We start from the raw sequence: 26,281 nt of genomic DNA, 5'->3' as shown, positions 1-26,281 counted from the left end.
GCAGAAGATGGATGGATGGATGGATGGACCGACATTTTTAGAGTATATTAAGTCTCGCATCTTTTAATAACATTGTTATTTTTAAGTAAACCAATAATTAATAAAATACTTGTTGAACAGGTGCGGTAGAAAACGGATGGATGGATTAAAATGCATGAGAATGTTTTGTATTTTAAATGTTACTTTTAACACTGCGGAATTATTCATTACTTATCGTGTTAAGCAATGTCAGCTAAGATTTCGTGGGGCGGCATAGCTCGGTTGGTAGAGTGGCCGTGCCAGCAACTTGAGGGTTGCAGGTTCGATTCCGCTTGTGCCATCCTAGTCACTGCCGTTGTGTCCTTGGGCAAGACACTTTACCCACCTGCTCCCAGTGCCACCCACACTGCTTTAAATGTAACTTAGATATTGGGTGTCACTATGTAAAGCGCTTTGAGTCACTTGAGAAAAGCGCTATATAAATATAATTCACAAATTTATCTGAGAGCCAGATGCAGTCATCAAAAGAGCCACATCCGGTTCTAGAGCCATAGGTTCCTTACCCCTGCCCTAGTGTGTGAATGTGAGTGTCTATCTGTGTTGGCCCTGAGATGAGATGGAGAGCATTTAAGTCTCATCTGTATACTCTAGCCTTTAAATAGACCTCCTTTTTAGACCAGTTGATCTGCCGCTTCTTTTCTTTCTCCTATGTCCCCTCCTCCCTTGTGGAGGGGGGTCCGGTCCGATGACCATGGATGAAGTACTGGCTGTCCAGAGTCGAGACCCAGGATGGACCGCTCGCCTGTGTATCGGTTGGGGACATCTCTACGCTGCTGATCCGCCTCCGCTTGAGATGGTTTCCTGTGGACGGGACTCTCGCTGCTGTCTTGGATCCGCTTTGAACTGAACTCTCGCGGCTGTGTTGGAGCCACTATGGATTGAACTTTCACAGTATCATGTTAGACCCGCTCAACATCCATTGCTTTCGGTCCCCTAGAGGGGGGGGGGGGGGTTGCCCATATCTGAGGTCCTCTCCAAGGTTTCTCATAGTCAGCATTGTCACTGGCGTCCCATCCATCCATTTCCTACCGCTTATTCCCTTTTTTGGGGTCGCGGGGGGCGCTGGCGCCTATCTCAGCTACAATCGGGCGGAAGGCGGGGTACACCCTGGACAAGTACTGGCGTCCCACTGGATGTGAATTCTCCCTGCCCACTGGGTGTGAGTTTTCCTCGCCCTTTTGTGGGTTCTTCCGAGGATGTCGTAGTCGTAATGATTTGTGCAGTCCTTTGAGACATTTGTGATTCGGGGCTATATAAATAAACATTGATTGATTGACTTGTCCTGGGTGTACACTGCCTTCCGCCCTATTGTAGCTTGAGATATAGACACCAGCGCCCCCCGTAACCCCAAAGGGAATAAGCGGTGGCAAAATGGATGGATGGATGTTATGGTATTGCTGTGTAGTGTTTTGTTGGATTGATTTAAAAAAAAAAATCGATTTAAAGAAAAAATGAGAATCGATTCCGAATCACACAACGTATTCGATTCGATTCGTATTCGAATCGATTTCCCCCCCCCCACACCTCTAAGTCACGTGTCGTGCTAATGCGGCTTACTGCTCCAAACACGACATGCTAGCTCGCAGGAAGGGGAAAATAGTGGAATTAAAGCCGATTAGTGATCAATTAAAGCGGTCATTTGGCAGCGAGCGGACGGCCGGATGGTCGCGGGCCTGCGAGGACGTACTGTCCCTTTAAGGTCTCCAGGCTGCTGTGTCGTATTGATCCATCCACCATTTTCCAACACACCGCGGCGGCAGCACAGCTAGCTGAAGGGGGACCAGCGCCAGAGAGACCCGGAGAGGAAGCCCCGGCACCGGCGGGCAGGCAGCCATGGCGGCCAACATGTACCGGGTCGGAGGTAAGACGGTGGTGGGGGGGCGGCGGGTGTCAGGCAGAGCCCGGGAAGTCGGCGGGGGTTTGCCTCAATACTCACGGCTGGAGCCGCCATGGTTCCGCCACACTTGTGTTGATGCCTTCTCTCCCCGTTCTTTTTCCGCCTCGTTCCTCGCCGAAAGAGCCTCGTTTGGGGATAATGACCGCGGTCAAGGCGTGAAGAGGAAGGTGGGGATGAAGAGCCGCGGCTCGCTTTTGTTCGGTTTTTTTTTGGTAAATGACCATCACAAAGTATTTCAGCGGTGCTGCATCCGAAGTGATATACAAAGTAATCATGTTATTTTGACGCTGACGTGGTGTGCTCAAAAGTTTGTTATTAAACTATTGTCTATCCCCAAAGTAACATGACTTCACTCACATGAACAAACATGTAAGTAGCAATCATTTGGATGCTTTTAAGTATTAATGTAAGGGGTGTTAAACCTACATGTTAACAAATGTTAACAAATAAGGGCTAAAGGGGCCATATTATGCAAATAATAAGATTTACTTTTCTATATTTTCAATGGAACTTAACATTTTTGTGTTGGTGACTTGAGTCATAGTGCAGTCCGACACGTATCTCTTATGTGTGACTGCCATCTACTTGTCACACTTGTCATATCACCATGTACCAAATAAAATAGCTTCGAGGTCAGTAAGCACAACCGTACATTAGGTTATAAGGCGCACTGTCGAGTTTTGAGAAAATGAAAGGATTTTAAGTGCGCCTTATAGTCAGAAAAATACGGTACAAGTAATGTAGACCACAAGGAAGTGTTGTAAATGTAGAACATAATAATCATAATATCACTATTTTTGTATTGTGTTAACTTGTAAACAATGAGCTTCAATGTGTGTTTTTGTTGTTGTAGTTTGCACTGGTGGACAACCGCTGAGTTAAACCTACGTAGAAATCCCCAAATTACGATAAACTCTTAAATGCAAGCGTAAAATTGTTATATTTTTTCTAAATGACCATCACAAAGTATTTCAGCGGTGCTGCATCCGAAGTGATATACAAAGTAATGATGTTATTTTGACGCTGACGTGGTGTGCTCAAAAGTTTGTTATTAAACTATTGTCTATCCCCAAAGTAACATGACTTCACTCACATGAACAAACATGTAAGTAGCAATCATTTGGATGCTTTTAAGTATTAATGTAAGGGGTGTTAAACCTACATAGAAACCCCCAAATTTGAATATAAACTTATGCTTGTGTAAAATGTTAACAAATGAGGGCTAAAGGGGCCATATTATGCAAATAATGTGATTTACTTTTCTATATTTTCAATGGAACTTAACATTTTTGTGTTGGTGACTTGAGTCATAGTGCAGTCGACACGTATCTCTTATGTGTGACTGCCATCTACTTGTCACACTCGTCATCTCGCCATGTACCAAATAAAATAGCTTCGAGGTCAGTAAGCACAACCGTACATTAAGTTATAAGGCGCACTGTCGAGTTTTGAGAAAATGAAAGAATTTTAAGTGAACCTTATAGTCCAAAATATGGTACATGTAATGTAGACCCCAATGAATTGTTGTAAATGCAGAACATAATGATCAGAATATGACTATTTTTGTATTGTGTTAACTTGTAAACAATGAGCTTCAATGTGTGTTTTTGTTGTTGTAGTTTGCACTGGTGGACAACCGCTGAGTTAAACCTACATAAAAATCCCCAAATTAGGATAAACTCTTTTATGCAAGTCTACATTTTTTTATTTCTTTGGTAAATGACCATCACAAAGTATTTCAGCGGTGCTGCATCCGAAGTGATATACAAAGTAATCATGTTATTTTGACGCTGACGTGGTGTGCTCAAAAGTTTGTTATTAAACTATTGTCTATCCCCAAAGTAACATGACTTCACTCACATGAACAAACATGTAAGTAGCAATCATTTGGATGCTTTTAAGTATTAATGTAAAGGGTGTTAAACCTACATAGAAACCACAAAATTTGAATATAACATTTTGTGCATGTGTAAAATGTTAACAAATAAGGGCTAAGGGGCCATATTATGCAAATAATATGATTTACTTTTCTATATTTTCAATGGAACTTAACATTTTTGTGTTGGTGACTTGAGTCATAGTGCAGTCGACACGTATCTCTTATGCGTGACTGCCATCTACTTGTCACACTTGTCATATCACCATGTACCAAATAAAATAGCTTCGAGGTCAGTAAGCACAACCGTACATTAGGTTATAAGGCGCACTGTCGAGTTTTGAGAAAATGAAATAATTTTAAGTGAACTTTGTAGTCCAAAATATGGTACAAGTAATGTAGACCCCAAGGAAGTGTTGTAAATGTAGAACATTATAATCATAATGTGACTATTTTTGTAAAAGCGCTATATAAATATAATTTACTAATTCACTAATTCACTTGTAAACAATGAGCTTCAATGTGTTTTTGTTGTTGTAGTTTGTACTGGTAGACAACCGCTGAGTTAAACCTACATAGAAATCCCCAAATTAGGATAAACTCTTTTATGCAAGCGTAAAATTTTTATATTTTTTCTAAATGACCATCACAAAGTATGTCAGCGGTGCTGTATCCGAATTGATATACAAAGTAATCATGTTATTTTGACGCTGACGTGGTGTGCTGAAAAGTTTGTTATTAAACTATTGTCCATCCCCAAAGTAACATGACTTCACTCACATGAACAAACATCTAAGTAGCAATCATTTGGATACTTTAAGTATTAATGTAAAGGGTGTTAAACCTACTTAGAAACCACCAAATTTGAATATAAACTTTTATGCTTGTGTAAAATGTTAACAAATGTTAACTAAAGGGGCAATATTATGCAAATAATACGATTTACTTTTCTATATTTTCAATGGAACTTAACATTTTTGTGTTGGTGACTTGAGTCATAGTGCAGTCGACACGTATCTCTTATGTGTGACTGCCATCTACTTGTCACACTTGTCATATCACCATGTACCAAATAAAATAGCTTCGAGGTCAGTAAGCACAACCGTACATTAGGTTATAAGGCGCACTGTCGAGTTTTGAGAAAATGAAAGGATTTTAAGTGCGCCTTATAGTCAGAAAAATACGGTACAAGTAATGTAGACCACAAGGAAGTGTTGTAAATGTAGAACATAATAATCATAATACGACTTTTTGTATTGTGTTAACTTGTAAACAATGAGCTTCAATGTGTGTTTTTGTTGTTGTAGTTTGCACTGGTGGACAACCGCTGAGTTAAACCTACGTAGAAATCCCCAAATTAGGATAAACTCTTTTATGCAATTGTACATTTTTTTTCTAAATGACCATCACAAAGTATTTCAGAGGTGCTGCATCCGAAGTGATATACAAAGTAATCATGTTATTTTGACATTTACATTTACGTGGTGTGCTCAAAAGTTTGTTATTAAACTATTGTCTATCCCCAAAGTAACATGACTTCACTCACATGAACAAACATGTAAGTAGCAATCATTTGGATGCTTTTAAGTATTCATGTAAGGGGTGTTAAACCTACATAGAAACCCCTAAATTTGAATATAAACTTTTATGCATGTGTAAAATGTTAACAAATAAGGTCTAAAGGGGCCATATTATGCAAATATTATGATTACATTTCCTATATTTTCAATGGAACTTAACATTATTGTGTTTGTGACTTGAGTCATAGTGCAGTCGACACGTATCTCTTATGTGTGACTGCCATCTACTTGTCACACTTGTCATCTCACCATGTACCAAATAAAATAGCTTCGAGGTCAGTAAGCACAACCGTATATTAGGTTATAAGGCGTACTGTCGAGTTTTGAGAAAATGAAAGAAATTTAAGTGAACCTTATAGTCCAAAATGTGGTACATGTAATGTAGACCCCAAGGAAGTGTTGTAAATGTAGAACATAATAATCATTATATCACTATTTTTGTATTGTGTTGACTTGTAAACAATGAGCTTCAATGTGTGTTTTTGTTGTTGTAGTTTGCACTGGTGGACAACCGCTGAGTTAAACCTACATAGAAATCCCCAAATTAGGATAAACTCTTTTATGCAAGTGTAATTTTTTTTCTAAATGACCATCACAAAGTATTTCAGCGGTGCTGCATCCGAAGTGATATACAAAGTAATCATGTTATTTTGACGCTGACGTGGTGTGCTCAAAAGTTTATTATTAAAGTATTGTCTATCCCCAAAGTAACATGACTTCACTCACATGAACAAACATGTAAGTAGCAATCATTTGGATGCTTTTAAGTATTAATGTAAAGGGTGTTAAACCTACATAAAAACCACAAAATTTGAATATAACATTTTGTGCATGTGTAAAATGTTAACAAATAAGGGCTAAAGGGGCCATATTATGCAAATAATGTGATTTACTTTTCTATATTTTCAATGGAACTTAACATTTTTGTGTTGGTGACTTGAGTCATAGAGCAGTCGACACGTATCTCTTATGTGTGACTGCCATCTACTTGTCACACTTGTCATCTCACCATGTACCAAATAAAATAGCTTCGAGGTCAGTAAGCACAACCGTACATTAGGTTATAAGGCGCACTGTCGAGTTTTGAGAAAATGAAAGGATTTTAAGTGAACCTTGTAGTCCAAAATGTGGTACATGTAATGTAGACCCCAAGGAAGTGTTGTAAATGTAGAACATAATAATCATAATATCACTATTTTTGTATTGTGTTAACTTGTAAACAATGAGCTTCAATGTGTGTTTTTGTTGTTGTAGTTTGCACTGGTAGACAACCGCTGAGTTAAACCTACGTAGAAATCCCCAAATTAGGATAAACTCTTTTATGCAAGCGTAACATTTTAATTTTTTTTTCTAAATGACCATCACAAAGTATTTCAGCGGTGCTGCATCCGAAGTGATATACAAAGTAATCATGTTATTTTGACGCTGACGTGGTGTGCTCAAAAGTTTGTTATTAAACTATTGTCTATCCCCAAAGTAACATGACTTCACTCACACGAACAAACATGTAAGTAGCAATCATTTGGATGCTTTAAAGTATTAATGTAAGGGGTGTTAAACCTACATGTTAACAAATGTTAACAAATAAGGGCTAAAGGGGCCATATTATGCAAATAATAAGATTTACTTTTCTATATTTTCAATGGAACTTATCATTTTTGTGTTGGTGACTTGAGTCATAGTGCAGTCGACACGTATCTCTTATGTGTGACTGCCATCTGCTTGTCACACTTGTCATCTCACCATGTACCAAATAAAAGAGCTTCGAGGTCAGTAAGCACAACCGTACATGAGGTTATAAGGCGCACTGTCGAGTTTTGAGAAAATGAAAGAATTTTAAGTGCGCCTTATAGTCAGAAAAATATGGTACAAGTAATGTAGACCACAAGGAAGTGTTGTAAATGTAGAACATAATAATCATAATATGACTCTTTTCGTAATGTGTTAATTTGTAAACAATGAGCTTCAATGTGTGTTTTTGTTGTTGTAGTTTGCACTGGTGGACAACCACTGAGTTAAACCTACGTAAAAATCCCCAAATTACGATAAACTCTTTTATGCAAGCGTTCAATTTTGAATTTTTTTTCTAAATGACCATCACAAAGTATGTCAGCGGTGCTGCATCCGAAGTGATATACAAAGTAATCATGTTATTTTGACGCTAACGTGGTGTGCTCAAAAGTTTGTTATTAAACTATTGTCTATCCCCAAAGTAACATGACTTCACTCACATGAACAAACATGTAAGTAGCAATCATTTGGATGCTTTTAAGTATTCAGGTAAGGGGTGTTAAACCTACATAGAAACCACCAAATTTGAATATAAACTTATGCATGTGTAAAATGTTAACAAATAAAAGCTAAAGGGGCCATATTATGCAAATAATGTGATTTACTTTTCTATATTTTCAATGGAACTTAACATTACTGTGTTGGTGACTTGAGTCATAGTGCTGTCGACACGTATCTCTTATGTGTGACTGCCATCTGCTTGTCACACTTGTCATCTCACCATGTACCAAATAAAATAGCTTCGAGGTCAGTAAGCACAACCGTACATTAGGTTATAAGGCGCACTGTCGAGTTTTGAGAAAATGAAAGAATTTTAAGTGAACCTTGTAGTCCAAAATATGGTACATGTAATGTAGACCCCAAGGAAGTGTTGTAAATATAGAACATAATAATCAGAATATGACTATTTTTGTATTGTGTTAACTTGTAAACAATGAGCTTCAATGTGTGTTTTTGTTGTTGTAGTTTGTACTGGTGGACAACCGCTGAGTTAAACCTACATAGAAATCCCCAAATTAGGATAAACTCTTTTATGCAATTGTAAATTTTTTTTGTAAATGACCATCACAAAGTATTTCAGCGGTGCTGCATCCGAAGTCATATACAAAGTAATCATGTTATTTTGACGCTGACGTGGTGTGCTCAAAAGTTTGTTATTAAACTATAGTCTATCCCCAAAGTAACATGACTTCACTCACATGAACAAACATGTAAGTAGCAATCATTTGGATGCTTTTAAGTATTAATGTAAGGGGTGTTAAACCTACATGTGTAAAATGTTAACAAATAAGGGCTAAAGGGGCCATATTATGCAAATAATGTGATTTACTTTTCTATATTTTCAATGGAACTTAACATTTTTGTGTTGGTGACTTGAGTCATAGTGCAGTCGACACGTATCTCTTATGTGTGACTGCCATCTACTTGTCACACTTGTCATCTCACCATGTACCACATAAAATAGCTTCGAGGTCAGTAAGCACAACCGTACATTAGGTTATAAGGCGCACTGTCGGGTTTTGAGAAAATGGAAGAATTTTAAGTGAACCTTACAGTCCAAAATATGGTACATGTAATGTAGACCCCAAGGAAGTGTTGTAAATGTAGAACATAATAATCATAATATGACTATTTTTGTATTGTGTTGACTTGTAAACAATGAGCTTCAATGTGTGTTTTTGTTGTAGTTTGCACTGGTAGACAACCGCTGAGTTGAACCTATATAGAAATCCCCAAATTAGGATAAAATCTTTTATGCTAGTGTAAAATTGTTTATTTCTTTGGTAAATGACCATTACAAAGTATTTCAGCGGTGCTGCATCCGAAGTGATATACAAAGTAATCATGTTATTTTGACGCTGACGTGGTGTGCTCAAAAGTTTGTTATTAAACTATTGTCTATCCCCAAAGTAACATGACTTCACTCACATGAACAAACATGTAAGTAGCAATCATTTGGATGCTTTTAAGTATTAATGTAAGGGGTGTTAAACCGACATAGAAACCCCTATATTTGAATATAAACTTTTTTGCATGTGTAAAATGTTAACAAATAAGGGCTAAAGGGGCCATATTATGCAAATAATGTGATTTACTTTTCTATATTTTCAATGGAACTTAACATTTTTGTGTTGGTGACTTGAGTCATAGTGCAGTCGACACGTATCTCTTATGTGTGACTGCCATCTGCTTGTCACACTTGTCATCTCACCATGTACCAAATAAAATAGCTTCGAGGTCAGTAAGCACAACCGTACATTAGGTTACAAGGCGCACTGTCGGGTTTTGAGAAAATGAAAGAATTTTAAGTGAACCTTATAGTACAAAATGTGGTACATGTAATGTAGACCACAAGGAAGTGTTGTAAATATAGAACATAATAATCATAACATGACTATTTTTGTATTGTGTTAACTTGTAAACAATGAGCTTCAATGTGTGTTTTTGTTGTTGTAGTTTGCACTGGTGGACAACCGCTGAGTTAAACCTACATAGAAATCCCCAAATTAGGATAAACTCTTTTATGCAAGCGTAACATTTTAAATTTTAATTCTAAATGACCATCACAAAGTATTTCAGCGGTGCTGCATCCGAAGTGATATACAAAGTAATCATGTCATTTTGACGCTGACGTGGTGTGCTCAAAAGTTTGTTATTAAACTATTGTCTATCCCCAAAGTAACATGACTTCACTCACATGAACAAACATGTAAGTAGCAATCATTTGGATGCTTTTAAGTATTAATGCAAGGGGTGTTAAACCTACATAAAAAACCACCAAATTTGAATATAAGCTTTTATGCGTGTGTAAAATGTTAACAAATAAGGGCTAAAGGGGCCATATTATGCAAATAATATTATTTACTTTTCTATATTTTCAATGGAACTTAACATTACTGTGTTGGTGACTTGAGCCATAGTGCAGTCGACACGTATCTCTTAAGTGTGACTGCCATCTGCTTGTCACACTTGTCATCTCACCATGTACCGAATAAAATAGCTTCGAGGTCAGTAGGCACAACCGTACATTAGGTTATAAGGCGCACTGTCGAGTTTTGAGAAAATGAAAGGATTTTAAGTGCGCCTTATAGTCAGAAAAATACGGTACAAGTAATGTAGACCCCAAGGAAGTGTTGTAAATGTAGAACATAATAATCATAATATGACTTTTTGTATTGTGTTAACTTGTAAACAATGAGCTTCAATGTGTGTTTTTGTTGTTGTAGTTTGCACTGGTGGACAACCGCTGAGTTAAACCTACATAGAAATCCCCAAATTAGGATAAACTCTTTTATGCAATTGTACATTTTTTTTCTAAATGACCATCACAAAGTATTTCAGAGGTGCTGCATCCGAAGTGATATACAAAGTAATCATGTTATTTTGACGCTGACGTGGTGTATTTCAAAATTTGTTATTAAACTATTGGCTATCCCCAAAGTAACATGACTTCACTCACATGAACAAACATCTAAGTAGCAATCATTTGGATGCTTTTAAGTATTCAGGTAAGGAGTGTTAAACCTACATAGAAACCCCCAAATTTGAATATAAACTTTTATGCATGTGTAAAATGTTGACAAATAAGGGCTAAAGGGGCCATATTATGCAAATAATAAGATTTACTTTTCTATATTTTCAATGGAACTTAACATTTTTGTGTTGGTGACTTGAGTCATAGTGCAGTCGACACATATCTCTTATGTGTGACTGCCATCTACTTGTCACACTTGTCATCTCACCATGTACCAAATAAAATAGCTTCGAGGTCAGTAAGCACAACCGTACATTAGGTTATAAGGCGCACTGTCGAGTTTTGAGAAAATGAAAGAATTTTAAGTGAACCTTATAGTACAAAATACGGTACAAGTAATGTAGACCACAAGGAAGTGTTGTAAATGTAGAACATAATAATCATAACATGACTATTTTTGTATTGTGTTAACTTGTAAACAATAAGCTTCAATGTGTGTTTTTGTTGTTGTAGTTTGCACTGGTGGACAACCGCTGAGTTAAACCTACATAGAAATCCCCAAATCAGGATAAACTCTTTTATGCAAGCGTAACATTTTAAATTTTTTTTCTAAATGACCATCACAAAGTATTTCAGCGGTGCTGCATCCGAAGTGATATACAAAGTAATCATGTTATTTTGACGCTGACGTGGTGTGCTCAAAAGTTTGTTATTAAACTATTGTCTATCCCCAAAGTAACATGACTTCACTCACATGAACAAACATGTAAGTAGCAATCATTTGGATGCTTTTAAGTATTAATGTAAGGGGTGTTAAACCTACATAGAAACCATCAAATTTGAATATAAACTTTTATGCGTGTGTAAAATGTTAACAAATAAGGGCTAAAGGGGCCATAGTATGCAAATAATGTGATTTACTTTTCTATATTTTCAATGGAACTTAACATTTTTGTGTTGGTGACTTGAGTCATAGTGCAGTCGACACGTATCTCTTATGTGTGACTGCCATCTGCTTGTCACACTTGTCATCTCACCATGTACCAAATAAAATAGCTTCGAGGTCAGTAAGCACAACCGTACATTAGGTTATAAGGCGCACTGTCGAGTTTTGAGAAAATTAAATAATTTTAAGTGAACCTTGTAGTCCAAAATGTGGTACATGTAATGTAGACCCCAAGGTATTGTTGTAAATGTAGAACATAATAATCATAATATGACTATTTTTGTATTGTGTTGACTTGTAAACAATGAGCTTCTGTGTTTTTGTTGTTGTAGTTTGCACTGGTGGACAACCGCGGAGTTAAACCTACATAGAAATCCCCAAATTAGGATAAACTCTTTTATGCAAGTGTACATTTTTTTATTTCTTTGGTAAATGACCATCACAAAGTATTTCAGAGGTGCTGCATCCGAAGTGGTATACTAAGTAATCATGTTATTTTGACGCTGACGTGGTGTGCTCAAAAGTTTGTTATTAAACTATTGTCTATCCCCAAAGTAACATGACTTCACTCACATGAACAAACATGTAAGTAGCAATCATTTGGATGCTTTTAAGTATTAATGTAAGGGGTGTTAAACCTACATAGAAACCATCAAATTTGAATATAAACTTTTATGCTTGTGTAAAATGTTAACAAATGTTAACTAAAGGGGCAATATTATGCAAATAATGTGATTTACTTTTCTATATTTTCAATGGAACTTAACATTACTGTGTTGGTGACTTGAGCCATAGTGCAGTCGACACGTATCTCTTATGTGTGACTGCCATCTGCTTGTCACACTTGTCATCTCACCATGTACCGAAAAAAATAGCTTTGAGGTCAGTAAGCACAACCGTACATTAGGTTATAAGGCGCTCTGTCGAGTTTTGAGAAAATGAAAGGATTTTAAGTGCGCCTTATAGTCAGAAAAATATGGTACAAGTAATGTAGACCCCAAGGAAGTGTTGTAAATGTAGAACATAATAATCATAATACGACTTTTTGTATTGTGTTAACTTGTAAACAATGAGCTTCAATGTGTGTTTTTGTTGTTGTAGTTTGCACTGGTGGACAACCGCTGAGTTAAACCTACATAGAAATCCCCAAATTAGGATAAACTCTTTTATGCAAGTGTACATTTTTTTATTTCTTTGGTAAATGACCATCACAAAGTATTTCAGCGGTGCTGCATCCGAAGTGGTATACAAAGTAATCATGTTATTTTGACGCTGACGTGGTGTGCTCAAAAGTTTGTTATTAAACTATTGTCTATCCCCAAAGTAACATGACTTCACTCACATGAACAAACATGTAAGTAGCAATCATTTGGATGCTTTTAAGTATTAATGTAAGGGGTGTTAAACCTACATAGAAACCACCAAATTTGAATATAAACTTTTATGCATGTGTAAAATGTTAACAAATAAGGGCTAAAGGGGCCAAATTATGCAAATAATGTGATTTACTTTTCTATATTTTCAATGGAAGTTAACATTTTTGTGTTGGTGACTTGAGTCATAGTGCAGTCGACACATATCTCTTATGTGTGACTGCCATCTACTTGTCACACTTGTCATCTCACCATGTACCAAATAAAATAGCTTCGAGGTCAGTAAGCACAACCGTACATGAGGTTATAAGGCGCACTGTCGAGTTTTGAGAAAATGAAAGGATTTTAAGTGCGCCTTATAGTCAGAAAAATACGGTACAAGTAATGTAGACCACAAGGAAGTGTTGTAAATGTAGAACATAATAATCATAATACGACTTTTTGTATTGTGTTAACTTGTAAACAATGGGCTTCAATGTGTGTTTTTGTTGCACTGGTGGACAACCGCTGAGTTAAACCTACAAAGAAATCCCCAAATTAGGATAAACTCTTTTATGCAATTGTACATTTTTTTTCTAAATGACCATCACAAAGTATTTCAGAGGTGCTGCATCCGAAGTGATATACAAAGTAATCATGTTATTTTGACGCTGACGTGGTGTGCTCAAAAGTTTGTTATTAAACTATTGTCTATCCCCAAAGTAACATGACTTCACTCACATGAACAAACATGTAAGTAGCAATCATTTGGATGCTTTTAAGTATTAATGTAAGGGGTGTTAAACCTACATAGAAACCACAAAATTTGAATATAACATTTTATGCATGCGTGAAATGTTAACAAATAAGGTCTAAGGGGCCAAATTATGCAAATAATGTGATTTACTTTTCTATATTTTCAATGGAATTCAACATTTTTGTGTTGGTGACTTGAGTCATAGTGCAGTCGACACGTATCTCTTATGTGTGACTGCCATCTGCTTGTCACACTCGTCATCTCACCATGTACCAAATAAAATAGCTTCGAGGTCAGTAAGCACAACCGTACATTAGGTTATAAGGCGCCCTGTCGGGTTTTGAGAAAATGAAAGAATTTTAAGTGAACCTTATAGTACAAAATGTGGTACATGTAATGTAGACCACAAGGAAGTGTTGTAAATGTAGAACATAATAATCATAATATGACTCTTTTCGTAATGTGTTAATTTGTAAACAATGAGCTTCAATGTGTGTTTTTGTTGTTGTAGTTTGCACTGGTGGACAACCGCTGAGTTAAACCTACATAGAAATCCCCAAATTAGGATAAACTCTTTTATGCAAGCGTAACATTTTAAAATTTTTTTCTAAATGACCATCACAAAGTATTTCAGCGGTGCTGCATCTGAAGTGATATACAAAGTAATCATGTTATTTTGACGCTGACGTGGTGTGCTCAAAAGTTTGTTATTAAACTATTGTCTATCCCCAAAGTAACATGACTTGACTCACATGAACAAACATGTAAGTAGCAATCATTTGGATGCTTTTAAGTATTAATGTAAGGGGTGTTAAACCTACATGTTAACAAATGTTAACAAATAAGGGCTAAAGGGGCCATATTATGAAAATAATAAGATTTACTTTTCTATATTTTCAATGGAACTTAACATTTTTGTGTTGGTGACTTGAGTCATAGTGCAGTCCGACACGTATCTCTTATGTGTGACTGCCATCTACTTGTCACACTCGTCATCTCGCCATGTACCAAATAAAATAGCTTCGAGGTCAGTAAGCACAACCGTATATTAGGTTATAAGGCGTACTGTCGAGTTTTGAGAAAATGAAAGAATGTTAAGTGGACCTTATATTCCCAAATATGGTACATGTAATGTAGACCCCAAGGAAGTGTTGTAAATGTAGAACATAATAATCATAATATCACTATTTTTGTATTGTGTTAACTTGTAAACAATGAGCTTCAATGTGTGTTTTTGTTGTTGTAGTTTGCACTGGTGGACAACCGCTGAGTTAAACCTACATAGAAATCCCCAAATTAGGATAAACTCTTTTATGCAAGTGTACATTTTTTTATTTCTTTGGTAAATGACCATCACAAAGTATTTCAGCGGTGCTGCATCCGAAGTGGTATACAAAGTAATCATGTTATTTTGACACTGACGTGGTGTCCTCAAAAGTTTGTTATTAAACTATTGTCCATCCCCAAAGTAACATGACTTCACTCACACGAACAAACATCTAAGTAGCAATCATTTGGATGCTTTTAAGTATTAATGTAAGGGGTGTTAAACCTACATAGAAACCACAAAATTTGAATATAACATTTTGTGCATGTGTAAAATGTTAACAAATAAGGGCTAAAGGGGCCATATTATGCAAATAATATGATTTAATTTCCTATATTTTCAATGGAACTTAACATTTTTGTGTTGGTGACTTGAGTCATAGTGCAGTCGACACGTATCTCTTATGTGTGACTGCCATCTGCTTGTCACACTTGTCATCTCACCATGTACCAAATAAAATAGTTTCGAGGTCAGTAAGCACAACCGTACATTAGGTTATAAGGCGCACTGTCGAGTTTTGAGAAAATGAAAGAATTTTAAGTGCGCCTTATAGTCAGAAAAATATGGTACAAGTAATGTAGACCACAAGGAAGTGTTGTAAATGTAGAACATAATAATCATAATATGACTCTTTTCGTAATGTGTTAATTTGTAAACAATGAGCTTCAATGTGTGTTTTTGTTGTTGTAGTTTGTACTGGTGGACAACCACTGAGTTAAACCTACATAGAAATCCCCAAATTAGGATAAACTCTTTTATGCAATTGTACATTTTTTTTCTAAAAGACCATCACAAAGTATTTCAGAGGTGCTGCATCCGAAGTGATATACAAAGTAATCATGTTATTTTGACGCTGACGTGGTGTGCTCAAAAGTTTGTTATTAAACTATTGTCTATCCCCAAAGTAACATGACTTCACTCACATGAACAAACATGTAAGTAGCAATCATTTGGATGCTTTTAAGTATTAATGTAAGGGGTGTTAAACCTACATGTGTAAAATGTTAACAAATAAGGGCTAAAGGGGCCATATAATGCAAATAATGTGATTTACTTTTCTATATTTTCAATGGAACTTAACATTTTTGTGTTGGTGACTTGAGTCATAGTGCAGTCGACACGTATCTCTTATGTGTGACTGCCATCTGCTTGTCACACTTGTCATCTCACCATGTACCAAATAAAATAGCTTCGAGGTCAGTAAGCACAACCGTACATTAGGTTATAAGGCGCACTGTCGAGTTTTGAGAAAATGAAAGAATTTTAAGTGAACCTTATAGTACAAAATGTGGTACATGTAATGTAGACCCCAAGGAATTGTTGTAAATGTCGAACATAATAATCAGAATATCACTATTTTTGTATTGTGTTAACTTGTAAACAATGAGCTTCAATGTGTGTTTTTGTTGTTGTAGTTTGCACTGGTGGACAACCGCTGAGTTAAACCTACATAAAAATCCCCAAATTAGGATAAACTCTTTTATGCAAGTGTACATTTTTTTATTTCTTTGGTAAATGACCATCACAAAGTATTTCAGCGGTGCTGCATCCGAAGTGATATACAAAGTAATCATGTTATTTTGACGCTGACGTGGTGTGCTCAAAAGTTTGTTATTAAACTATTGTCTATCCCCAAAGTAACATGACTTCACTCACATGAACAAACATGTAAGTAGCAATCATTTGGATGCTTTTAAGTATTAATGTAAGGGGTGTTAAACCTACATAGAAACCATCAAATTTGAATATAAACTTTTATGCGTGTGTAAAATGTTAACAAATAAGGGCTAAAGGGGCCATAGTATGCAAATAATGTGATTTACTTTTCTATATTTTCAATGGAACTTAACATTTTTGTGTTGGTGACTTGAGTCATAGTGCAGTCGACACGTATCTCTTATGTGTGACTGCCATCTACTTGTCACACTTGTCATCTCACCATGTACCAAATAAAATAGCTTCGAGGTCAGTAAGCACAACCGTACATTAGGTTACAAGGCGTACTGTCGAGTTTTGATAAAATGAAAGAATTTTAAGTGAACCTTATAGCCCAAAATGTGGTACATGTAATGTAGACCCCCAAGGAAGTGTTGTAAATGTAGAACATAATAATCATAATATGACTCTTTTCGTATTGTGTTGACTTGTAAACAATGAGCTTCAATGTGTGTTTTTGTTGTTGTAGTTTGCACTGGTGGACAACCGCTGAGTTAAACCTACATAGAAATCCCCAAATTAGGATAAACTCTTTTATGCAAGTGTACATTTTTTTATTTCTTTGGTAAATGACCATCACAAAGTATTTCAGCGGTGCTGCATCCGAAGTGATATACAAAGTAATCATGTTATTTTGACGCTGACGAGGTGTGCTCAAAAGTTTGTTATTAAACTATTGTCTATCCCCAAAGTAACATGACTTCACTCACATGAACAAACATGTAAGTAGCAATCATTTGGATGCTTTTAAGTATTAATGTAAAGGGTGTTAAACCTACATAGAAACCACAAAATTTGAATATAACATTTTGTGCATGTGTAAAATGTTAACAAATAAGGGCTAAGGGGCCATATTATGCAAATAATGTGATTTACTTTTCTATATTTTCAATGGAACTTAACATTTTTGTGTTGGTGACTTCAGTCATAGAGCAGTCGACACGTATCTCTTATGTGTGACTGCCATCTACTTGTCACACCTGTCATCTCACCATGTACCAAATAAAATAGCTTCGAGGTCAGTAAGCACAACCGTACATTAGGTTATAAGGCGCACTGTCGAGTTTTGAGAAAATGAAAGAAATTTAAGTGAACCATGTAGTCCAAAATATGGTACATGTAATGTCGACCCCGAGGAAGTGTTGTAAATGTAGAACATAATAATCAGAATACGACTATTTTTGTATTGTGTTGACTTGTAAACAATGAGCTTCAATGTGTGTTTTTGTTGTTGTAGTTTGCACTGGTGGACAACCGCTGAGTTAAACCTACATAGAAATCCCCAAATTACGATAAACTCTTAAATGCAAGCGTAAAATTGTTATATTTTTTCTAAATGACCATCACAAAAGTATTTCAGCGGTGCTGCATCCGAAGTGATATACAAAGTAATCATGTTACTTTGACGCTGACGTGGTGTGCTCAAAAGTTTGTTATTAAACTATTGTCTATCCCCAAAGTAGCATGACTTCACTCACATGAACAAACATGTAAGTAGCAATCATTTGGATGCTTTTAAGTATTAATGTAAGGGGTGTTAAACCTACATAGAAACCACCAAATTTGAATATACACTTTTATGCGTGTGTAAAATGTTAACACATAAGGGCTAAAGGTGCCATATTATGCAAATAATGTGATTTACTTTTCTATATTTTCAATGGAACTTATCATTTTTGTGTTGGTGACTTGAGTCATAGTGCAGTCGACACGTATCTCTTATGTGTGACTGCCATCTGCTTGTCACACTTGTCATCTCACCATGTACCAAATAAAATAGCTTCGAGGTCAGTAAGCACAACCGTACATTAGGTTATAAGGCGCACTGTCGAGTTTTGAGAAAATGAAAGGATTTTAAGTGCGCCTTATAGTCAGAAAAATACGGTACAAGTAATGTAGACCACAAGGAAGTGTTGTAAATGTAGAACATAATAATCATAATACGACTTTTTGTATTGTGTTAACTTGTAAACAATGAGCTTCAATGTGTGTTTTTGTTGTTGTAGTTTGCACTGGTGGACAACCGCTGAGTTAAACCTACATAGAAATCCCCAAATTACGATCAACTCTTTTATGCAAGCGTAAAATTTTAATTTTTTTTCTAAATGACCATCACAAAGTATTTCAGCGGTGCTGCTTCCGAAGTGATATACAAAGTAATCATGTTATTTTGACGCTGACGTGGTGTGCTCAAAAGTTTGTTATTAAACTATTGTCTATCCCCAAAGTAACATGACTTCACTCACATGAACAAACATGTAAGTAGCAATCATTTGGATGCTTTTAAGTATTAATGTAAGGGGTGTTAAACCTACATGTTAACAAATGTTAACAAATAAGAGCTAAAGGGCCATATTATGCAAATAATACGATTTACTTTTCTATATTTTCAAAGGAACTTAACATTTTTGTGTTGGTGACTTCAGTCATAGAGCAGTCGACACGTATCTCTTATGTGTGACTGCCATCTGCTTGTCACACTTGTCATCTCACCATGTACCAAATAAAATAGCTTCGAGGTCAGTAAGCACAACCGTACATTAGGTTATAAGGCGCACTGTCGAGTTTTGAGAAAATGAAAGAATTTTAAGTGAACCTTGTAGTCCAAAATATGGTACATGTAATGTAGACCCCAAGGAATTGTTGTAAATGTAGAACATAATAATCATAATATGACTATTTTTGTATTGTGTTAACTTTTAAACAATGAGCTTCAATGTGTGTTTTTGTTGTTGTAGTTTGCACTGGTGGACAACCGCTGAGTTAAACCTACATAGAAATCCCCAAATTACGATCAACTCTTTTATGCAAGCGTAAAATTTTTATATTTTTTCTAAATGACCATCACAAAGTATTTTAGCGGTGCTGCATCCGAAGTGATATACAAAGTAATCATGTCATTTTGACGCTGACGTGGTGTGCTCAAAAGTTTGTTATTAAACTATTGTCTATCCCCAAAGTAACATGACTTCACTCACATGAACAAACATGTAAGTAGCAATCATTTGGATGCTTTTAAGTATTAATGTAAGGGGTGTTAAACCTACATAGAAACCCCCAAATTTGAATATAAACTTATGCTTGTGTAAAATGTTAACAAATGAGGGCTAAAGGGGCCATATTATGCAAATAATGTGATTTACTTTTCTATATTTTCAATGGAACTTAACATTTTTGTGTTGGTGACTTGAGTCATAGTGCAGTCGACACGTATCTCTTATGTGTGACTGCCATCTGCTTGTCACACTTGTCATCTCACCATGTACCAAATAAAATAGCTTCGAGGTCAGTAAGCACAACCGTACATTAGGTTATAAGGCGCCCTGTCGAGTTTTGAGAAAATGAAAGAATTTTAAGTGAACCTTGTAGTCCAAAATGTGGTACATGTAATGTAGACCCCAAGGAAGTGTTGTAAATGTAGAACATAATAATCATAATATCACTATTTTTGTATTCTGTTAATTTGTAAACAATGAGCTTCAATGTGTGTTTTTGTTGTTGTAGTTTGCACTGGTGGACAACCGCTGAGTTAAACCTACATAGAAATCCCCAAATTAGGATAAACTCTTAAATGCAAGCGTAAAATTTTTATATTTTTTCTAAATGACCATCACAAAGTATTTTAGCGGTGCTGCATCCGAAGTGATATACAAAGTAATCTTGTCATTTTGACGCTGACGTGGTGTGCTCAAAAGTTTGTTATTAAACTATTGTCTATCCCCAAAGTAACATGACTTCACTCACATGAACAAACATGTAAGTAGCAATCATTTGGATGCTTTTAAGTATTAATGTAAGGGGTGTTAAACCTACATAGAAACCCCCAAATTTGAATATAAACTTTTATGCATGTGTAAAATGTTAACAAATAAGGGCTAAAGGGGCCATATTATGCAAATAATACGATTTACTTTTCTATATTTTCAATGGAACTTAACATTTTTGTGTTGGTGACTTGAGTCATAGTGCAGTCGACACGTATCTCTTATGTGTGACTGCCATCTGCTTGTCACACTTGTCATCTCACCATGTACCAAATAAAATAGCTTTGAGGTCAGTAAGCACAACCGTACATTAGGTTATAAGGCGCACTGTCGAGTTTTGAGAAAATAAAATAATTTTAAGTGAACCTTACAGTCCAAAATATGGTACATGTAATGTAGACCCCAAGGAAGTGTTGTAAATGTAGAGATTTCTGATAGACATTAAAATTGGAAATCTACCGGACCTCTCCGGGCGGTCGGCAAGTATGCGGCTGAGCCACATCAGAGTGGTCAAAGAGCCGCTTGCGGCTCCGGAGCCGTGGGTTGCCGACCCCTGTGCTAGAGAATGAAGAGTGCTTACTCCGCATGTCAACATCTCCATTCGGTGCCACACCAAGAAAATGCCGAGGCAACCATTTCCACATCAACACTGTATGAAAAAAATAGTGAACAACATAAGGAGATAACGTCCGCAGTAACCTACCACATAGCGATTTGATTTCCTATTATGCAGCTCATTTTTATTTGACAGTTATTGAAATATCTTGTGTGACATCATGCACAAAAGTGCACTTTATTTGTTTTAAACTATTGTAGTGGCGTTCTGTACAAAAAGTGCACTTTAATTTAGTGTTGTTTTGATATGTCATCTTAGTGACATCATGCACAAAAGTGCACTAATAGCCTGTTTTAAAATGTCTCTGACAATCTTGCACTTTCTGTTTTGGAAATGACATGAATGTTTGTGCCGCTGCTTAAAAACTGTTTAATAAATACACTTTTAGTTTTGATTTCCCTCTCTGCATGAGAGTTTAAAAGGAGCATATATTAATGCAGTATGAAGAAGAATGTTTTAATGTAGACACATAGAATCATCATACTGCTGTGATTATATGTATCAAGTGTCCATTCAAGGCTAAGGCAAAATATCCAGATGTATATCGTGTATCGCGATATGGCTTTAAAATATCGAGATATTAAAAAAAAGGCCATATTGCCCAGCCCTAACCCAAACACACATACTGTACAACAGATTTTTTTGTGTACCCTATTTTTCGGACAATAAGTCGCGGTTTTTTCATAGTTTGGCCGGGGGGTGCGACTTATACTCAGGAGCGACTTATGTGTGAAATTATTAACACATTACCGTAAAATATCAAATAATATTATTTAGCTCATTCACGTAAGAGACTAGACGTATAAGAGTTCATGGGATTTATGGATTAGGAGTGAGAGATAGTTTGGTAAAGGTATAGCATGTTCTATATGTTATAGTTATTTGAATGACTCTTACCATAATATGTTAGGTTAACATAGCAGTTGGTTATTTATGCCTCATATAACCTACACTTATTCAGCCTGTTGTTCACTATTCTTTATTTATTTTAAATTGCCTTTCAAATGTCTATTCTTGGTGTTGGGTTTTATCAAATAAATTTCCCAAAAAATGCGATTTATACTCCAGTGCGATTTATATATGTTTTTATGGATTTTCGGAGCGACTTATACTCCGAAAAATACGGTATATATCATTTACACACACACACACACACACACACACACACACATTGGCCCCCCCCAGACACATATTTTTCTCTCAATCTGACCCCCGAGTCAAAATATTTGTCCAACTCTGATATAACAACCGGACACCAGTTATCATATTCAGCAAATTTTTTTAAATGTTGCAATAAAAAATTATTTTATTATCATAAACAGTTTATTAACACACACATAAATACCAAAAATTGGTACTGTCGGGTACTGGTATCGGTTAAATGTGAATGGTACCCATCTCGAGTGGGCCCATATATTAAAAGAAGGACGTGGAGACATTTTTGACTGATAGATTGATACTTTTATTAGTAGATTGCACAGTACAGTACATATTCCGTACAATTGACCACTAAATGGTAACACCCGAATAGGTTTTTCAACTTGTTTAAGTCGGGGTACACGTTAATCAATTCATGACTTTTAAAACAAAATTGAGCAATTTTGATGATGATTTCTCCTTTTATTTATAAAACACGTATTTGATGTACAGTACAGGCCAAAAGTTGGGACATTCAATGCGTTTTCTTGATTTTCATGACTATTTACATTGTAGATTGTCACATCAAAACTATGATGTGGAGTTATGTACTTAACAAAAAAAGGTGAAATAACTGAAAACATGTTTTATATTCTAGTTTCTTCAAAATAGCCACCCTTTGCTCTGATTACTGCTTTGCACACTCTTGGCATTCTCTCCATGAGCTTCAAGAGAAATGGCTTTCACTTTACAGGTGTGCATTGAATAAGAAAGTGTGTCTGAACTTTTGGCCTGTATTGTATGAAAAGGCCAAACCAATAAAAAGTATTCACGGCCCAGCCCTTCTTGCAACAGTTTATACGAGCTCATGTCTACACATATGAATTTAGAAATGGAATATGTAATTTACCGGTGTCTGTGGGACTGCTTGTTATAGATGGGGACCTTGGACAACAACTCTGTCAGACTTGTTTGTGTTTTCTTTTCATCACTTCATTGTTTTGAGGTAACGTTAGTATTTTGTCGCATTTTAACACGGTCTCTGTACTGTTCGTCATGTCGCTTTTTCAAGTAGGAAAGAATAGACTTTTTCAACTTCAAGTCGCTAGTAACCACTTGTTGATGACATGTTTTGCAGATTAGCCGAATGTTGTTAAATCGGTGTCAGTCCAAACAATTTAGTTCCTGTACTCTAGGCCTGGGCAATTATTTTGACACGCTGGGGCCAAATTTAGAGGAAAAACTGTGTCTGGGGGCCAGTATATCTATTTTTAGGAACTTAGACTTAGACATAGTTGCTCCCGTTCCTATTGGAACATTGGGTGACAAGAATGACTAACACATTTTGGGAGAACATCCGCACCGTAACACAATATAAACACAACAGAACAAATACCCAGAATTCAATGCAGCCTTAACTCTTCCGCTACTCTACAATACACCCCCCGCCCAAACCCGCCTCTTATTGTAGCCCGGAAGTGTCAGTCTGACAACTCTGTCAGACTTGTTTGTGTTTTCTTTTCATCACTTCATTGTTAGTATTTTGTCGCATTTTAACGCGGTCTCTGTACGTTCGTCATGTCGCTTCTTCAAGTAGGAAAGAATAGACTTTTTCATCTTCAAGTCGCTAGTAACCACTTGTTGATGACATGTTTTGCAGATTAGCCGAATGTTGTTAAATCGGTGTCAGTCCAAACAATTTAGTTCCTGTACTCTAGGCTTGGGCAATTATTTTGACACGCTGGGGCCAAATTTTGAGGAAAAACTGTGTCTGGCGGCCTGTATATCTATTTTCAAGAACTTAGACTTAGACGTAGTTACTCCCGTTCCTATTGGAACGTTGGGCGACGAGTCCCAAGGCGACAAGAATGACTAACACATTTTGGGAGAACATCCGCACCGTAACACAACATAAACACAACAGAACAAATACCCAGAATCCAATTCAGCCCTAACTCTTCCGCTACTCTACAATACACCCCCCGCCCAAACCCGCCTCCTATTGTAGCCCGGAAGAGTCAGGGCTGCATTGGATTCTGGGTATTTGTTCTGTTGTGTGACGGTGTGGATGTTCTCCCAAAATGTGTTCGTCAATCTTGTTTGGTGTGGGTTCACAGTGTGGCGCATATTTGTAACACTGTTAAAGTTTTTTATACGGCCACCTTCAGTGTGACCTGTATGGCTGTTGATCAAGTATGCCTTGCTGTCACATTCGTGGGTCTGCAGAAGCCTCATACAATATGTGACTGGGCCGGTGCACCGTTTGTATGGTGGAAAATTGTACGAGACGGTAGGTTGTAGAGGACGCTAAAGGCACGCCTTTCATATTGTTGTCCGGGTGACAACCGGGAGAATGATTGCCCCGGGAAATTGTCGGGAGGTGCACTGATATTCGGCTGTTTCCCAGAATGATCGCGAGAGTTGGCAAATATGTTGCTAGGGCGGGAAAGCCATTCAAAGAAGGGGAATTCATCTAAAAGTGCATGTTAGATTTTTTATAGAAATCTTTTCTTGCGGCTCAGCCTCGCCCAGTTTCTGCATCCAGTGGCCCCCAGGTAAATTGAGTTTGAGACCCCTGGTCTATACAAACAAGATACAGTATTTGCTATAGTGGGAATCATTGGGCACCTAACGATTACGATTACTAATGTGACTATTCGATTCAGAATCAATATGATTCTTTATTTGAACCCATTCTCGCAATGTATTATTTGGTATCATGATTATAATGAAACATTTTCATAACAGGTTACAGGTTAGACAAGTTCTTTATGGATGCAGATACATATATTAAAAAATGTATTCATAATTAAAAAAAAAGTTTTTGATTCGATATTTGAAAGTTTTGAATCAGGATGAATAAGAATTGCGATTCGGATGTGAAGTTTTTTTTGTACACCCTTATTATTGGCATTTAAATTAAGGATGCGAACAAAGTGATAAATATTGAAACCAACCAAGGTGTCCTGGCCTAAACAGGAAGTGGTGCAACGTGATGAATCAATTTGCATGGATTAAAAAACATACTTAAACGTTTACAAATTAGAACGGGAGAAAATTCACTTATGTAAACACACAAATAAAAAGACTATGGTTTTTATAAAGCTAAAAAGTTTAGTAGTCATTTTTTAACTCTGACCCAGGGGATCCATATCACAGAAGAAAAAACATACAACGAAAAAACCCAAATACAAAAAAATACAAGTAGAAATAAAAATGAATCAAAATTTCTTTAAAAAATAACTAAAATAAACACTCTACAATATTCAATATAGTGTCTATTTTTTGAAAAAAATAAAACTTGGTTGAAAGATTTTTGTTTGTGTTTAAGTACTTCTTGATCACATTCAACTGTGAAAATTTTGGTCAAAATAACGATATGATATATATATAATGATATGAAAGTTTTATATCATTACATCCCCAGTTGTACTACGACACATATCGTATTATCCAACAGCACAACGGTCAACTAGCCATTATAGTTTATAATTAACTACAAAAAAATAAAACAAAGCAGAGCAAAACATCCCTTTAGAAAAACTTAATGAAGGTTTTATATTTTAGCGTATTTAAGTACAATACCCTAAAATAGGACTGGGCAATCTGGCCTTTTAATAATATCTCGATATTTTTAGGCCAGGTCACGATACACGATATATATCTCATGTTTTGCCTTAGCTTGATGCATATAATCACAGCAGTATGATGATTCTATGTGTCTACATTCAAACATTCTTCTTCATACTGCATTAATATATGCTACTTTTAAACTTTCATGCAGAGGGAAATCACAACTAAGTCAATTGACCAAAACTGTATTTATTAAACAGTTATTAAGCAGTAGCACAAACATTCATGTCATTTCGAAAACAGAAAGTGCAAGATTGTCAGAGACATTTTAAATAAAACAAGCTACTAGTGCACTTTTGTGCATGATGTCACTAAGATGACATATCAAAACAACACTAAATTAAAGTGCACTTTTTGTACAGAATCCCACTAGAA

The 26,281-nt window shown here is 36.2% G+C and overlaps 1 protein-coding gene across 1 annotated transcript in view; it reads left to right on the top strand.

Moving 5' to 3' along the window:
- Positions 1 to 1,594: 1,594 nt before the first annotated feature.
- mta1 (metastasis associated 1) overlaps positions 1,595 to 26,281 on the top strand; it is a 176,087-nt gene continuing 151,400 nt past the window's right edge. The window contains 1 exon segment of the mRNA XM_061896254.1: positions 1,595 to 1,900. Coding sequence (XP_061752238.1) covers positions 1,873 to 1,900 — 28 coding nt within the window. The 5' untranslated portion in view covers positions 1,595 to 1,872.

Source organism: Nerophis ophidion, linkage group LG03 (assembly GCF_033978795.1).
Source record: "Nerophis ophidion isolate RoL-2023_Sa linkage group LG03, RoL_Noph_v1.0, whole genome shotgun sequence".
Classification (NCBI taxonomy): domain Eukaryota; kingdom Metazoa; phylum Chordata; class Actinopteri; order Syngnathiformes; family Syngnathidae; genus Nerophis; species Nerophis ophidion.
The sequence above is the reverse complement of the archived record's forward strand: the minus strand, read 5'-3'. Positions and strand labels throughout refer to the sequence as shown.